General features: G+C 50.0%; 1 protein-coding gene across 2 annotated transcripts; it reads right to left on the bottom strand.

Moving 5' to 3' along the window:
* Window positions 1–9,266: 9,266 nt before the first annotated feature.
* On the bottom strand, window positions 9,267–16,907 carry AIRIM (AFG2 interacting ribosome maturation factor). Of its 2 annotated transcripts, none has more exons than XM_001503585.5 (5): window positions 16,501–16,907; window positions 16,101–16,378; window positions 14,036–14,215; window positions 12,069–12,187; window positions 9,267–11,899 (listed from the first exon to the last, which is right to left on the bottom strand). In XM_001503585.5, the coding sequence occupies exons 2-5, from the start codon at window positions 16,373–16,375 to the stop codon at window positions 11,862–11,864; spliced, it is 612 nt and encodes a 203-aa protein (XP_001503635.2). In that variant the 5' UTR covers window positions 16,376–16,378; window positions 16,501–16,907; the 3' UTR covers window positions 9,267–11,861. The 2 variants fall into 2 exon arrangements, with proteins under 2 accessions (XP_001503635.2, XP_023488997.2); XM_023633229.2 differs by having other exon boundaries at window positions 12,069–12,191; window positions 16,501–16,896.
* Between the last annotated feature and the right edge of the window lie 64 nt (window positions 16,908–16,971).

Below are 16,971 nucleotides of genomic sequence, written 5' to 3'. Positions count from 1 at the left end.
GTTAATTCCACCCCTCTCCATCCATTTCCTCCCAATATGGAGAAGATGATTGGGAAACATTTGGGGGAAGGTATGGGGAGCTCTTTGAGGGGAATCTCTGCTTAAAGCCTGTTTACTTGGTGTCTTCTGAGCCCTCCAGGTCCACTCTGCATGAGGGGGCAAATTTCCAAGCCTGGGCTTGCCACTGAACCCAGCAGCTTCCTCACCCAGCATCCTTGGTGGCATCCAAGGCTTTCCCTTTCTCCTCAAGCCTTCTCCTGCCTGATAGCACCTTGCCTCCTGCCAGCCATCCACAGGACACCTGCTCCCCTTCCTCCAATCCCCTCAAACTCACTGTAACTGTTTCTGGCCTCCCCTCCCCCAGTCCTGAGCCAGCCTCTCCACCTGGGCTCTGGGACTTGGTTCCTGTCTCCTCGATCCTAAAAGAGCCCCTCTGTATCTCCTTTAAGCTATTTTCTTCCTTTCCCTCTTGGAAGTCCTTCTGCACTCATCACTTCCATCAATCTACTGCAAACTAGCGTTCCCCACCGCTCCCCACCGGAGAAACTCTTCCTACAGAGGTCACAGCCTGATGGTTCTGTCTTCATCCCACATGACCCCTCTGCTCTCTTATCAGCCCACGCCCTTCCTTCCTTCCTGAAACTGTCTCCTTCCTTGGCTCCTGGACCCCAGGCCCTTCTGGCTCTCCTCTGTCCTTCTCTGACATCAACTCGGGCCACATCTTACAGATTGGGATTCCCCAGCAGAGTTCCTCAGATGCCGTCTCTTTTCTCTGCGGACATTCTCCCAAAGCTTTGATTATCGTTGTCACCCTGACTCCTCTAGCGATGCCCAAAGCCATCTATCCAGAAGCCAGCTGGATGTCCCCCACTCCTGACACTTCTCATACTCTGTCTCCCACCAACCACCCTAAAACTCATCCGGCTCCTGTGTTGCCTGCCTTGGTGAATGGCCAGCAACCTGGAGCTATCCTCCCTTCCTCCGATTTATCACCGGGTCCTGTTGAGTCCACCTTCCCAATAGCTCTGCAATTACTTCTCTCCACCTCCACTGCTGTGTCCTAGTTTGGTCTTCTCTTTCACACCCGCACAGCCTCCCAGGCCTCCTCCGCCTGAAGAAGTCCTCTAGATCCCTGTGTGCCTGGTCTCTGCCCTCCCCTTAGCTGCCACCAACCCCTTCCTCTCTTTACTCTAGCCCTCTTGCCTTCCTGCTATTTTCAGAACACACCAAGCTGGTTCCCACCTCAGAACTCTCTGGAAGGCTCTTCCACCAGATCAGCAGTTTTCAAACTTTTTGCTCTCATGACTCCACACTCTTAAAAACTAAGGGCCCCGAAGAGCTTGTGGTTGTGTTCATGTGGGTTATATCCATCAACGTTTACCAAAATAGAAATTAAAGCTGAGAATGTTTTAAAACACTAGAATGCACAAGCACGTGTCCTGACAGCTGGCAGGGCGATGATGTCATTATGCATCACAGGGCATCTCAGAACTCCCTCTTACGCGCATGGGAGAAGGAGAGTCGAAAGGGCGTATAGCATCTTAGTGTCATAAAACGTCTTCACCTTGCAGATCCCCTGAAAGGGTCTCCGAGTCCCCAGATAACACGTTGAGAACTGGGACACCAGACAATACACATCTCTCTCTCTCACTTCATTTAAGTCTCAGAGCAAATGTCACCTCCTCTGAAAGTCTTCTCTGTCCCTCCTGTCCCCTCCCCAAGTCATTCTATCCTGTTCCTGCTCCAGGTTCTTTATAACACTTACTGTCATCTGAAATTATCCATTTCCTGGTTTATTTTATTTCTTCCCACTAGAAGGCAAGCCCAGTGAGGGTAGGAGTCCAGACTCTTGTTTCCTTCGGAGTCCAGCACAGTGCATGACATACAGGAGACACTCAAACAAAGCTTCTTAAATGAATTCATTGTATAAAAGCCGTCGTTCTAAGCCTTTGCTGCATATTAAAGTCAGTGGGGGTGGGGGATGCTTTTAAAATTTCTGCGTCCCAGCCAATTAAATCCGAATCTTGGAGTGGACAGAGGCATCAGCGCTTTATAAAGCTCCCCAAGTGACTCCAATTGCAGCCAAGAACAAGAACCACGGGTCTTAATTCTTAAATCCTCCCCGATGGAAAGACTGTTTATTTCTCACTTGGTCAGAGTCCCATGGGGTAGAAATGATGATGACTCCATGTCTTGTCTGTCTGCTGCTGGGCCAGGCTGCCAGGCCTAAGGCGACTGGATGGAGGAAGCTATTAGGCTGGAGTCCTTCTGAGGCCGGGCCTTGGATCAAAGCGGTGGGATGGGCAGTTTGCACAGGTGGTGCTGGTTATCTCACAAACATGTCCGCAGGGCTTGCCGGCTGGGTGCGCTTTCCCCCACGCAGTGGTGTGGAATGCTGGTGCCTTGGCGACCCGTGGAGAATGATGGTGATGTCAGTGGTTACAAACAGAAATGAGACAGGTCCCCAGCCAGCCCTGGGCACGAGGGAGCCTCGCCTCTGCCGGCCTTGCCTCTGAAGTGTAGCCAGGAAACGACAGTCCTTATGCTCCTACCTGAGCAATGCTTCCCTCGCTGAGCGGTCACCAGAACCCCTGCCTGCTCCAGGGAATTGCAGGCCTGTGCTGGAAACCCCTGCTCCCCCACAAAGGCTGCAGTTGGCCACCATCCAATCCGAAGCAGCTCTTGGGGCTCAGGCTGGTAGCGAGAGAAGAAAATGTGCCAAGCACTGTGCCAGATACACTCCGCACAGGGGCTCACTTCATCCCACAGGTTGTCAGAGGGAGATAATAGTCTCCATTGCATGGCGGGGGGGGGGGGGAACTGAGGCACAGAGAGGTTTAGATCACTTGGCTAAGGACACCCAGCCAGCTCTGTCTCAGACAACTGTGTAATGGATTGGAACACTGGAGTTCATCAAGGATTAAATTCTCAGACCAGCTATGTGACCTTGGAGAAGTCACTTAACCCTCCTAAATCAGTTTCCTTTTCTGGAAAATAGGGGAAACAGTTTCTTCCTCACAGAGTGGTTGTAATGCATCTAAAAACACTAGGTATACATACGAGGCAGAGAATGCTGAATAAATAGTTACAGTGGTATTATTCTTATTGGCTCCAAATCCTCCTTTCCATTACACCTGCTGCTTCTCAGAGGACGACTACTTATATTTGTGTGATACAATTTAAAGTTCTTTCACGTGTATCAGCCCACTTCTGCAGTGGCCCTATGACGTTGAAATTTTTGTCTACAACTCCCTCTGCGTTTGCTTTTTTTCAGTGAAGACACTGGGGTCCAGAGAGGTCAAGTCACCTGCTCGGGTCCTAGGGGGGTAAGTGGCAGATGTCCTGACTCCCTGTCCAGAACTTTCTCCACCGCACAGCAGCCGCCACAGTCCCATGGTCAAGCGGCCGCAAGGAGAGGCTACGCCCTGGCTTCTCTGGGAAGGAGACAGGCAGGGAAGCCAAGGTGGGAGGGGGTGCCAAGGGGAGGGTGGAGCTGTGCCCTTGATGTGGTGGTGGGGCCCAGTCAGGGCTGTTGCCACACTCCTTGGGTTTGGCTGGGACGGCAACCACCATTTCCGCTGGTGTGGCAATGCCGGGTGGATCTGGGAACCCAAGCCAGGCAGGGTTGGGGAAGAGAGGATGCTCAGCCTGGCCTGTAACTCTTTGTCGTTGGGGTGGGGGTCTGCTCCTGCCCTTTTCCACTTTCATCACCCGGTCCCATTCCTAGGCACAGATGGCCAGGGACCCTCAGCCCAGCAGGTACCCGATAGACGAGGAAACAGGCCTCAGCCTCAAGTCCTCCAGGGCAAGGAGGGGAGAAAAAACCCTACAATTATTAAGCACCTACTGTATGCTGGGCCTTATTCTCTGTGCTTTGAATGAAGTAGGTCACTTAGTTTTCATAACAGCCCAATGGGTCAGGTATTATTATCCTCATTTGGCAGGTAAGAGAGATTAAGCCCAGGGCCTTCCAGGTGATAGAGCCAGGATTATGCCAAAGCCCGCCATCTTTCCAGGACACTGTGGCTTTACAAGAGGCGATGGCCACCAGCAGCCAGAAAGCTCTGCCAAGGACCACCCCCAGGCCCTGTGCCACCCCACCGGGTAGGACCGGACAGGTCCACCTTTTCCGGGCCAGGCAGCTGCAAGGGCCTCTGCAGCATTTCTGCCGCTCAGTTCAATTCCCAGAGATGCTGAGCCCCTCGCTGGACTGGTAGAGAGATGAGGATGGATACAAACGAAGTGAGAGAGATACAAGTTCTGTGCTGAGAAAGGAAGGGTTATTCTGAGCAGTGGAATGAGGGAAGACATCACAGAGTAGATGGTGTCTGAGTTGGGCTTGGAAAAATAACATGGGTCTCCCTTCCCATGGCAGGGAACCATGTCTTGCCTTTGGGGTGCAGGTCGGGGTTAGGGGCTGTTTTCTCTAGCAGAGGCCCCAGCCCCCCCATAGGAGCAGGCAGCTTCCTCCTAGCAGAGTGCGTTATCTAGAAGTCTTCTGGAAGGTGACGAGGGGCCAGGGACCAGTGATGACACTTGATGAGTTGGGATTGGGAGGCACTTCTTCAGGGCCTTCAGAGATACTGTCACATCATGGGGAGTAGCTGTCACCAGAAGACTGGTGACAGGAGCCCTTGGGAGGGACACAAGGCCAGATTCCTCATTGACAGGCCAGGAACCTACTTTGTGCAGGCTCAGACCTGGACTTGGCCACAGAGAGGGTCTGTCCACAGCTCTGGGGCAGCTCCTTGCAGGAAGACCAGAAGGATGTGGGGCAGGACTGACGACATAATTTACAGAGCCCAGCGCAAAATGAAAATCCAGTCTCTTGTTCAAAAACTATTTAAGATTTTCAAGAGGGTGATAGCAAGGCATTAGGCCACTCTAGGTGGGGGGCAGTCCTTGTAAGCATGGGTCACATGCCCACGAAGCCGCCCTGAAGTGGGGTCTAGAGAAAATGAGCAAAGGATGAGGCCACACGAAAGGCAGCCACAGGGGTCTTCTTCTGGCCTAGTGGTCTCCTGACTCAAACAAAGAGAACCTATAAACATGCAGGTGAATAATTCCGAGGGCACAGCTTGGGGCCACGCTCCACATTTCCTAGACGGACAGTCTGCTCCACTGAGGCACTTGCAGCTTTCCCAAGGAACCAGGCCACCCCAGCCAACCAGCATCCTCAGAGACTCCAGGTCTTGCCTTATTTGGAGGAGGGAGGGCATTTAAATTTCATCTCTGCATTGGGGGAACTCGAACTGCTGGGAAAAGATGTCATGCTTGGAGACCATCTGGGGAAAAGGCCTCTGGAGCTGTTCCTTTAATTTATGGACCTGACAACAGAGGATAGGGGCCTTTGGCAAGTACAAAGGGTGACGGCCAGAAAAGAATCGAAGTCTTAAAAATGGGCTCAGTTGGCACTGTCCTCCAGTCCCCCACCCTGGGGTTTATGTGGCTGGGAAGCCTGATGTCTCTGTTTCAGCAGTGAGATCAAAACCAGCTTTCAGAGCAACATAAGCCAGCGGTAATTTTTAGCACAGACGTAACTTTCTAGTTCCTTTTCCCTACCCCTCATTTTTCAGTTGCCTTTAAAGAGGCCACAGAGAGCTGGAAAACAAATCCAAGTTTAAAGAGACAAGTGCAAAAATGCAAACTGGGCAAGGGGACAGGGCCGCCAGCTGGACAAAATGTGCCTGGAAAACAGCATCCTCTGCTTGGCAGGTGCCGGCGATTTATGGCTGAGATTTGCAGACGTTTTCATCACGTTATGAGCCAGCTCAGGAGACCCTAATAAAACTCTGCTTATATGAAAGAACAAACTAGCTGATAAAAGTCAGCTGCTGCCTATAAAGGCGCTGTGGGGATTGCAATTGAGCAGTGGATTTATTAGTCTGGGCTCTCTATGCAGAGTCAGAACTACGGCGCACATCTGAATCGGGCAGAGAAGAGCCCGGCACGGAGGGTTGCTCCCCACCCACATGATGGCAGACCTGCTCCCCCGCTGCTGCTTCCACTAGAGACCAGAGGGAAGAGTGTTGCTGAAATTAAGTGGCCCGGGATCCACTCTGACATTCCCCTTTCTTGCCTCCCACAGAAACCCGCAAACAGAATCAGTCGCTCTCCATCCACTGCATTCGCTGCACGTCCTTGACGACAGCACTTCTCACGGTGGGCTAACGTATTTGCCTGGCCTATTAAACTGTGTACATCTCTTATTTATCTTTGCATCATCAGTAATTAGTTCTGTGCTGGGCACACAGGGGAGCCTCTAAATGAATACAGATGTGGCAGACTGTAAGGTACCATATACATAAGTTACTAGTACCCCACTCTAAACAGCATGGAGGGGTTGGGGGAATAGAGCTGAGGTGTCTGTTGGAATTGAGGACCAGCTAGGTGCTGAGAAGCAACTACGAGGGAAGAAGAGGAGGTTAATCAGGCTGGCTTCTTCCCCAGAGAAAGGCATTCTTTGTGGCTACTCTACCTAGCTCTCTCTCTCTGTGCTGTTGCTTTTTCTTTCCTTTTTTTTTTTTTTTTTTTTTGGTTAAGGAAGATTCGCCCTGAGCTAATGTCTGTGCCAATCTTCCTGTATTTTGTATGTGGGTGGCTGCCACAGCATGGCCACCGAGTGCTGTAAGTCTGTGCCTGGGAACCGAACCCAGGCTGCAAAGCAGAGTGGGCCAAACTTAACCATTAGGCCATGGCGCCAGCCCCTGTGCCATTGCTTTTTCTCAGGATTAAGGCTATTTCTCAAAGAATGACCCTGCAGCGCAATGGGGGTACTTGATAAGAATGCAGATACCCAGCCCCTGCCCACACATGCTGGATTAGAATCTCTGGGGCTGCGGCCCTAACAGGCTGTACCAAGTACCAGCCTCAGAAAAAAGGACTTTCCTGTGCACTCTGTAGAAGCCAAGAAGGAGCCTTCCAGGAATGATGGGGAGGAGGCAGAGTGCCTGGAAGGGGCACCCCTGTCATTCCTTAAGAAGGGCTGGCTTCTCCTCCTGGCCCCTGGCACAGGGGGCAAAAGTGTTGGCAGACCGCCCCAGGACTCACTCCAGCCCTCCTGGCTACGGGATCAGGAGGGAGGGTGACTGGCAAGGCTGCGGCTGCCCCCAGAGGAAGCCTCGTGTGCCACTGCCAAGCCACATGGCGGCCGTACTGCACTCACCTCTGTTTGCAGGAATCACATCCCATGCAGAGCTGGGTAGTCAGGAACCCAACTCTTGTCACAGCTGAGTAGGCGTTAGGGATGCTTTTGGCTTCTGCAGCAGAGAGGAAACAGTGGCGTAAGGAAAAGACCCCTTTCACCAAAACCAAGAAAACCCTGGGGCAAATTCTGGCGACGCTGCTGACAGAGCTGTGGGCGCTTAGAAAATTCACTGTCTGCCATCTGTTTCTTCATCTGCTGATGGAGGTGGGTCTACTTGCCCTGATGCTTGTTAAGGGTTAGGGCAGATGTCGGCACAGCACACAGCTGCACACTTACTAGGTGACTAATAAATCTCAAGGAATTTCAACCCCTTGAATGTTTATAAATTTACCAAAAGCCTCGCTCTCCTCATTTAAACCTTACAACTCTGTAAGGCTATCATCTCCAGTGTAAGATGAAGAAACTGAAACTCAGAGAGGGGAGTGACTTACTCAAGACCACTCAGCTAGGAAGAGGCTCCGCTGAGACTTGGACCCAGGTCTGGGCTGCCTACAGTTGAGCAAGCTTTCCCGAGTTGATTACCAGCACACCAGCTCCTTCCCCTCATCCTTGGACCCACTCCTCCAAGTGTTACTCTCCCTGCCTTCTCACAGGGAGAAGGAATCAACCACCCAGTGCTTACATAGGTTGATGCTGGTACCCGGCCCCTCCTCCTGCCTCAAGTCAGACTGCACACAGCCTGCACTCCTCCTGGGCTCTTCAGAGCCTAGGATCCCACTGGCTTTGAAAATGCCCTGCTCTGCCGCAGAGAAGAATCCTGAGGTCAGTTTCTAAACGTGGGTGCGGTAGGGACAGGAAAGAAACCCAAATTGTTCATTTCATCCCAACAGACTGTCTCACCAACAGGGAAGGGGGTTCTGACCACCAAGAGTCTGTTCCCCCAACTGAGGGGAACAGACAAGAACTCACATTTGACATCTCAACCCCTAGGCCGGTGACAGGCTTCAAGGGGGCGCTGGGAGTATACCCGCTGTGGTGACACTCCCAAATTAGTTTATAAATGTAATACGATTCCAGTAAAAATGGCAAGAGTTCTTGCTTTATTGGGGTGAGTGGGTGGGGTGAGATTAGCTAATTGAAAACTCCTAGGGAGAAAACCCTAAGGAGCAGGGCTGGGGTAGAGGACGGGCTGCCGAAACCCACCAGGTGTTAAGACTTTGGAGACAACCGAAATGTCCCTGTGGAATGGGCTGGTTAAATAAGTCCTGTGCACCCACACAACAGGAAACTGTGCAACTGTTTTAGAAAAAATTAAGAAAGCTCTTTAAGTATTCAATAGAATGATCTCTAAGATACAGAAAGTGGAAAAAACAAGGTGCAAAACTGGGTACATAGTATGTAACTACTCATAAAATTAGGGAAAAAACACGAAAACGTATTTGCTTGTTGTATTAGTTATCTATTGCTGTGGAATAAATTACCCCAAAACTTAATGACTTAAAACAAATACTTATTATCTCAGTTTCTGTGGGCCAGGAGTCTGGGCACAGCTCCGCTGGCTGCCTTTGGCTCAGGTCCTCACGAGGCTGTGGTCTCATCTGAAGGCTCAACCGGGAGAGAGAGGCTCTGCTTCCAAGCTCGCTGGCCCGCGGCTGTTGACAGGCATGGGTCTCTCTCACGAGCGCTCCACAGGGCTGCCTTACAGCACCGCGGCTCAATGCCCCCCGGGTGAGTGACCCGAGAGAGAGCGAGGCCATCCAAGACGAAAGCTGCGGTCTTTTTTCATAACCTACTTTCAGAATTGGTGTCCCACCACTTCTGCAGTCTTGTATTCATCAGGAGCAAATCTCCAAGTCCAGCCGACACTGAAGGGGAGGGGAGTATACGAGGGCGTGAATCCTGGGGGTGGGAGCCTTGGGGGCTATCTTAGAGGACACCCACCACCACACTGACGGAAGCAAAGAATACTTTTGGAAGGAGACACTAGAAACTTTGAACATTGGTTGCCTCCAGGGAAGGGAAGTGAGTACTGGGAGAGGAGAATTCTTCACTGACTATGCTTTGTACCCTTTGAATTTGGTACATGTGATTGTCTCACTTACTCAAAAAATAAACCAAATTTATTTTAAATTTAAAAAGAACAACTACAAGGATAGCATTTTAATGGAAGAAAAGCTAAAATAAAAACAATTATACTTAAATAATACATAATTATTACTTAGCACCATAAATATACTTGCATCTATTTATAGTCATGATTACTTGTTTCAATGAGGGAAGTTTACAAAACTCTTATTATACAGACACAGACACACAAGCAACTCCCATTTGCAGCACAAAATACATCCTCTTGAGGCAGGGATTGAGGGCCGCTCACAACCTCGTTCCAGTCCACCCTGACGGGCCCACTTCCTGCCAGCCTCCCACCCTTCCGGGAATTAGAGACGTGCTAGACTGAACCAGTACATGGTCGCCAGTTCTAGGGGGTAACAGCCACAAGCACAGTGCCCGGCACACAGCAAACTTTCAGGATGTGCCAGCTTCCATTCGTTCTCAGACGCGGTCTTTGCTCAGACTGTCTGGCCTTGCGCGTGGAACACCCTGCACTCCTCTCCCAGCCCAAGAAACACGAGCCTCAGGGCCTGACTCAGACGTCACTGTCACTGTGAAGTATTCCCACAAGCAGTTAGTTATCGCCTTTATTCTCCCACAGAATTCTGTTTTTACCTCAAATACAACACTTTTATTATTGTATTACAATTTAAATCGCTCCAACTCAAAGTCTGGTCCTTGGCTCATCAGCATCACCTGGGGCCTCATTAGAAATGCAGAGTCTAGGGCCCCAGCTCAGACCTACAGAACAGAGTCTAAATGTCAACAAGATACCAGTGGCTTATATGCATGCTGCAACTCAAGAAAAGTTTAAATCTTGCCCTGGTTGCACCAAAGGCCTTTCTAGGGCTCTCTTTGAATCTCCAGAGCACATCATTAGACCTGACACCCAAATGTCTTAAGTTTTATTTACAATTATTATGTGTGATAGAATAGATTTTAAAAATTCCTGGAATGGGGGGCCGGCCCCGTGGCTGAGTGGTTAGGTTCACGCACTCCGCTTCAGCGGCCCAGGGTTTCGCTGGTTCGGATCCTCGGCGCGAACATGGCACCGCTCATCAGGCCATACTGAGGCGGCGTCCCACATGCCACAACTAGAAGGACCTACAACTAAAATATACAACTAGGTACTGGGGGGGATTTGGGGAGAAAAAGCAGGGGAAAAAAAAGAAGATTGGCAACAGTTGTTAGCTCAGGTGCCAATATTTAAAAAAAAAAAAAAAATTCCTAGAAGAATATACATTATATTATTAAAAACAGTTATTTGGTAGACGGACAATGTGCATTTTCACTTGCTATAATCCTTCAATTTTTCACAATCAGAATGAATTACCTGTACAGGTAGAAAAAACCATGAAGATTTAGAAAATTACATGTAAAATGTAAGATATAATGCAGTCATAATATGGTATATAATGGTATACAATTGTGTTGTGCTACATTTACAGATATGAAAAAATGGTGAAACTATATTGGGGTTTTTTTTTTTAAAGACAAATTGAATAACAGTTTGTACCAATGATACCATATTTGTTTTCTTTTTAAATTTGTGAATATGGACACTAAAAGGATACAAATCAAAATATCTCTAGTGGAGCTTGTTTCTTCCTTTCCACATTTAAAATTTTTTATATAATTTTCCTATGACTGAAAAAGCATATATCACTTCCATAGTAAGGAAACAAAAAGTCATTTTCATTTTGAAAAATATCTATACTCTTTATTGAGCCCTTTTACATCCAATGACCCAGATTTTCATAACAGCCTAGGAAGCTGACAGGTGTGGAAGCACCACGACCATTTCACAGATGGGGGCACTGGGTCTCAGAGACACAACCCTGATCGCCTGACTCTGGGCTGGTGCTCTGCCACCCACACCGCTACTCCAAGATCAGAGGAACCTGGCAAGTCAGCTGCCAGCTTTGGTCAAAAAAACCTCGTCATTTGAGAAGTTCCACTATTCCCAGTTACTCCCTCTCAGATGTGAGAGCAACAGGGGGACACCCTCACAAGGCTGTCAGAATAATTCACGCTGCACCACCGCCCCCTGGTGGTAGGCTCTGGAAACTGACACATCTTGATGATAAGGAGCTACTGCAGTTGGAAAACCATTACTGTTTTCCATCAACATCACCTTTATTTCTTTAAATCATCAAAGCCACTTTCTCTTTAGCCAAGGAGTTGGGTATTGACACAAACACACGAAACCAGGGCCTGGTGTCAACCAGGCTCAGAGGTCTGGATGATGCCGAGGCGGTGCCACTCTCTACCCCATCCTTTCCTTGCCTACCATTTCTGTGGCTGCTGCTTCTGCCCTCGGTGTTCTTCGGCACTACCTTTCCAGTGTTCTCTCTGCCTCCGTCCACTCCCCTGAGCCTTAGGAAAGGGCAAGAGATGGCCGTGTACCCTCAGCCATAACATCAGAAGCCCCAACATCAGAAACATCTAGCACAACCCTCCCAAGAGCCAGCCCTGAGGCTCCAGGCATTGACATTTCCAATATGCCAGGTTGCAATACTGGCATTTCTTGAGAAATAGCAGAGTGCAGCAATGTCGGTCTTCAGCTGCATCCCCTTCGTCTGCAGATGAACACACAGCTTCCTTACTCTTCCAGGAAGAAGGAGACATTCAACAGGACATCTGGAACAGGAAGAGAGAACAACTGTGCATGCCACCTCTCCAGAGAAGATGAAACATCAGATGTATAAAAGACACAGAGGCACGGCAAGGGCATCTCTATAACGCTTCTGAAGAGGGGAAACACAGGCAAAGAAAGGAGGAGACATGAGGGAATAAACGAAAACCATACTCTGTACAAGGTCTTGGTGTTCCTCTTCCGAAATTTGGTCCCAGGCTTTGGGCAAAGCTTGGATGTTGACCAAGTCCTCCCACTGGATCGAAGACAGGAGGTACTTTCTCTTCAGGTACCTTCCTGGAAGTTAAGGACTGCCCCAAAAGAAAACGAAACATTGAAGGAAAAAAATACCCTGGAGAGAGCTCTAGGGAGCTGTGAAAGGGCAGCTCACCGAGTGGGCAGGGTTCGCCTGTGTGACGCGTCCTTACTGAGCACCTCTTGCTTATGTGGCTCTGCGCTAGGGGGACAGAGGAATGAAACGCTGCCCTGCCGTTTCGGATCTCACCGTAGTGGGGAAAAAACCAGACACTAAAAAGAAAGAATCTAAGTCACACGAAAGACAAAACTCAGTGGAAGTTGAGGACGAACACATCCAGTTTAGAGGGTAGCAGAAGATTCCAGCTGAGAGGAAAAGCATAAGCAAAGGTACAGAGCGAGGAAGCATGGAAAGATTCAGCGCCGAGAGAATCGCCCACCCTGGCTGGCAGGGGACACGTGCAGAGTAGCAGCAAAGGTGGCTGACAGGGCAGCTGGAGCCAGAACACAGAGAGCGCTAAGACCACTGTGGGGACTCCGCACTTTACCCTCCGGCAACAGCAGCTACTGAAAACTCCTCTACAAGCAACAGGCTCGGCACTAGAGCTCCTGAAGAGCTCCGGAGCAGGGTGACCAGCCGGGGTGGCCAAGAGGGAAAGAAGCTGGGGACAGAGAAGCCTGTCACGAGGCTGCATGGGATGAAGGGTCTGAGTGAGAGATAAGACACTATGGAAGAGGCAGTGGGGACAGAGAGGAAAATACAAGAAGCACCAGAGAAACAGACTCGGGGACCTGACAGGTGACTGGGCAAACATTCCTAGAACAGTAGCTGGCATGGGAGTGCTCGGCACCGTCAGTGCAGCTCCTGCCCCCACTGCACATGCTGCTGTTTCCACTAGAAAAGAAGCAGAGGGAAAGGCGGAAGGTGCTGCTGAAGTTTCCAGACTGGGTGCTGAGACAGGGTTGATCCTACAACTAAGAGAAAGGGAGCGGAAAGTGAGGGCTAGATGGAGGGGCTCCAGTGTAAATCTGAGCCTGCAGTGCTGTGAGCACCCCACTGGAGGCACCTGCAGAAAACTGAAAATCCAGACCAGAGACAAGAAGAAAGGCTGGATTGGGGACTTACCCAACTGAAGGCAGAAACCTAAGCCAGAGGGCAGAGGTGGGCAAGACTGGAGAGGAAAAGGCCAGCACTCCGACTAACTGATCTTTCCACCTCCACTCTTGCCCCCACTGCCCACCCCAAGTCTTTCCTCAGGACACGGCCAGGCCGACACTGTTAAAAACAGTTTTAATTATGTTACTCCTCTAACAGCTTCCCACCTCACTGAGAGGAAAAGCCAAAATCCTTTCAAAGGCCTCCGAAGCCCTACGAGGTCTTGCCCCGTCCTCTGACCTCGTCTCGTTAGGCCCCCCCTCCTCACTCTGCTCTAGCCACACTGGCCTTCTCGCCACTGCTCAACCTCAGGCAGGCTCCACCTCAGGGCCTTTGCCCTGGACATTTCTTCTGTCTGGTACCATCTTCCCCCAGATACCCACAGGCCTCCCTCCGTCGCCTTCTTCAGGTCTTTTCTCAAACGTCACCTTTGCAGTGAGGCCTGCCCTGACCACCTTATTTTAAATCAGAACCCCACCCTCACCCCTCACTTCTTCCACTTTATTTTTCTCCACAGCACGTTCTATACAATTCCCTTTTTAACGCGTGTCTCTCAGCACCTGGAACAATGCCTGGAAGGCGTAACTCAATAAAGGACCTGAGGAAGGGCTGTACGAAGGGGGAACCAAAGAGAACTGACCCACACTACACAGTTTTGTAATCTGTAGCCTTATAAAAAAGACCTCCTGGAACAGCTCTGGCCACTATGGGAAATGCGTGCAAAGGATACGAATTTCGATAATGTCTCTCAATATCTTGCAACCACTCCAACATATCAGCCACAGAGGGGCTCACAGCTGAAGCCTGCAGGACAGCATCAATGCTGATCGTGTCTGCGTGCTGCTCATAGATCTGAAGCACCCGTTCCACGTGGCTGCTGACTGTGTCCCGCACCTTGAGGAGAGCAGCTCTGGGGGGAAACGTCTGATATTAGGCAATACCATGAGAAAGGCCTAAGGCAGGGTTCCGCCACCTTGACACACGGACATTTTGGACCAGATGATTCTTTGTGGTGGAGGGCTGCCCTGTGCATTGTAGGATGTTTAGCAGCATCCCTGGCCTCTACCCACTAGATGACAAAAGAAAACCACACCCTCCCCTCCCCAAGCTGTGACAATCAATAATGTCTCTAGATACTGCCAGATGTCCCAACCAGAAAAACTGCCTCCAAATGAGATCAACTGATCTTAGATTAGTGACGGTGCCTTGGAGTAGGCGTGGCTCAAGAATTAAGAAGTGACTTACAGACGGAGAGGCTGAAGAAGTTACATGGCTCTCAAAGCTGTATGATAAGCCTGGTTACCAAAGTAAAGAGTAAGGGGCCTTTCTGGGGCTGCCATAAAACCATATGAGGAGAGCAGACGCCCACCTACAGTCCCATGCCATGAACGTGAAAGGGAGTAAGCAAGAGGAATGTGAGGCAATAAACCAGTACTGTTCAGGTGCTAGTAAATTCTTAAGTGGTAAAGTCTGGGCTCAGGATGCACACAGACTATTCCAGATCTTAGGAGTTACTTATTCTCAATCATGTATAAAAACAGTCAGTCTTGCTCACTGCACATCCTAAATCCCTAGAACATCAAGACTGGAAGATGGAGCAACAAACACTTGTTCACTGAATGAATGAATGAAGAGGGTTATTGTGAAGATTAAATGCAATAATGCAAATAATGTGCTTGGGGGAGCGCCTAGCTTATGGTAAATATTGTTACTATTCCACTGGTGACTCCAGGGGACCCAGCCACCAAAAGGAAGGCTACAACTTCCCAAAGGGGAAGGCATTCCCTAGCCTAGAATTGTGGCTTTCACATATGTTTGATCTTGACTCACAACTAAAATAGACTTAAAATAACACCCCAATACCCATACAGAAATACATACTCAATTGAAATAAAAGTTCACTATCTTACAACATACCACAACATAACTTAATTGACTGATTATCTATTTCACTCCACTAAGGAGCAAGTCTGGTTCGCTGTATTCCCAGGACCTTGTGCTTGGTATCCCAAAGGTGCTTAATATATTTTGTCCAAATGAATACAAAGAAGGTCCCCATCTTTGACAGTTTCCTATCAGTCCATGGCACAGACTCTATACATTAGAACCTTGTTTTGTTCTGGTTAAGGAAAGGCCATGCGTGTCCTGTCTCTTCTCTGTCCTCAATTACCTATACCTCTAAGATAGAGGGCCTAACATTAGGCATAATGAGCGCTTAGAGATGTGTGGCTCCTGGGCACAGAGACACCAATGCACCGCAGAACAAAGTGCCGGTGAAGAGCTCTGGCCTTGGTGTCAGGCACACCTGGGTCAGAGTCGCAGCTTTACTAGTTACTAGCTGTGCAACGACACGCAATCTGCCTGAGCCTGTTCCCTCACCTGCAAAAATGGATTAAGTGAGGTTAAGTCGCACAGTTGCTGAAAAGATTTTGAGATAAGGCACGGAAACCCCTTAGCCCTGGCACCCACTCTTTACAGTATAGCTCCTCATAGCTTTTTATCAAAAAGAAAAACTGTAGAGGAGGGCTAGTAAGCATTCTCCATTACTTTTCTGTTCCACTTTTGTAACTTTTACTAAGTCCACCACTGCCATGCTTAGCCTGACAAGGGAAACGCCAGAAAATGGCTTTTGATAGAAGTCCCACCGCAACAGATGAAAAGGAGGCAAGGTTGAGACCCCTTCAAATACGCTCTCAAGTAAGGAGAAAAACATCCTTCTGACTGCTCCTGGCTACGTACAAAACACCCAGTTTTAAAATCTTTCCGCCAAGAAGGAGCACCATCGAGCCTCTTACAGCCGCTCCCCTAGCTTGTCCAGGACAGTGTCACCAGCCGCTAGCTGCTTGCGCCTTAGCCGCTCCTTTAAGTCTGGGAAGGCCCGAAGTGCCGGCACGTCCTCAAATCGCAGGCTCTGTGCCGCCTGCAGCTGCTCTGCCAGGTTGCCCAGGGAGGCCAGGAGGGGCTGGCAGTCCCGCAGGGTGCTCTGCCACAGGCCCTGCTGCTCCTCCACCACGGGAAAGCACTTCCTCAGGGCCTCCTGCACAGCAAGCAAAGGCTGATCTTGAGTCATCTTCTGTTGGGGAAAAAAAAAAAGAAAAGAAACATCACTAGGGTCCCAAGTGGGTACAGGAAGTACCGGGTCAAGGGGGGTGGGGGGCTTATTTCCGTTCTCAGGTGAGGTCCAGCTAAACCTACCTTGGCAGGTGAGGCCGTCTGTCCATCCCTTCCGACAGGCGCGCGGCCCTGTCTTACCTCTAGAGGGGCTCTCGGAGATAGGGTCCTTATTTCCCACCTCGGGAAGGGTTTCCTGACTCTCCCTCGGAGGAGCCTCGTCCCTGGCCACCGCAGTCTCCTGCGTCAGACTGCGGATCCCGGGGCCGAAGCCCGGTCTCCCCCTCGCCTGACCCGTGCTTCCGGAGCCGGAACCTCTTCTCCTCTCCTTGAGACTGCTGTCCTAAACCAGCGAGGAAACTCAAAACCGTGCAATCAAACTTTGAGGACGCTGTAAGCCCGCCACCTTGCGCCCGCAGTTCCCTGGCGCACGCCCCAACGCGGCTACGGAGTCGCTAAAATATGTCGTCAAGCCGCAATGCCTTCTGGGTGCTGTAGTTCTACGTGTGGACTGGCTGACTGATAGCGGAGCTTCCTTGTGATTGGATGTTGTGG

This window comes from Equus caballus, chromosome 2 (genome assembly GCF_041296265.1).
Source record: "Equus caballus isolate H_3958 breed thoroughbred chromosome 2, TB-T2T, whole genome shotgun sequence".
NCBI lineage: Eukaryota > Metazoa > Chordata > Mammalia > Perissodactyla > Equidae > Equus > Equus caballus.
This window is presented reverse-complemented; position numbering and strand designations above follow the sequence as displayed.

Bases quoted from the DNA above. Each gene is read 5' to 3' on its own strand.
- AIRIM (XM_023633229.2), bottom strand. From the start codon at position 16,375: ATGACTCAAGATCAGCCTTTGCTTGCTGTGCAGGAGGCCCTGAGGAAG. The intron at 14,216-16,100 runs GTAAGAGGCTCG...GTTTCCCCCCAG, and splicing joins GACAAGCTAGGGGAGCGGCT to AGCTGCTCTCCTCAAGGTGC. The intron at 11,900-12,068 runs GTATGGTTTTCG...TTCCTGTTCCAG, and splicing joins ACACCAAGACCTTGTACAGA to ATGTCCTGTTGAATGTCTCC.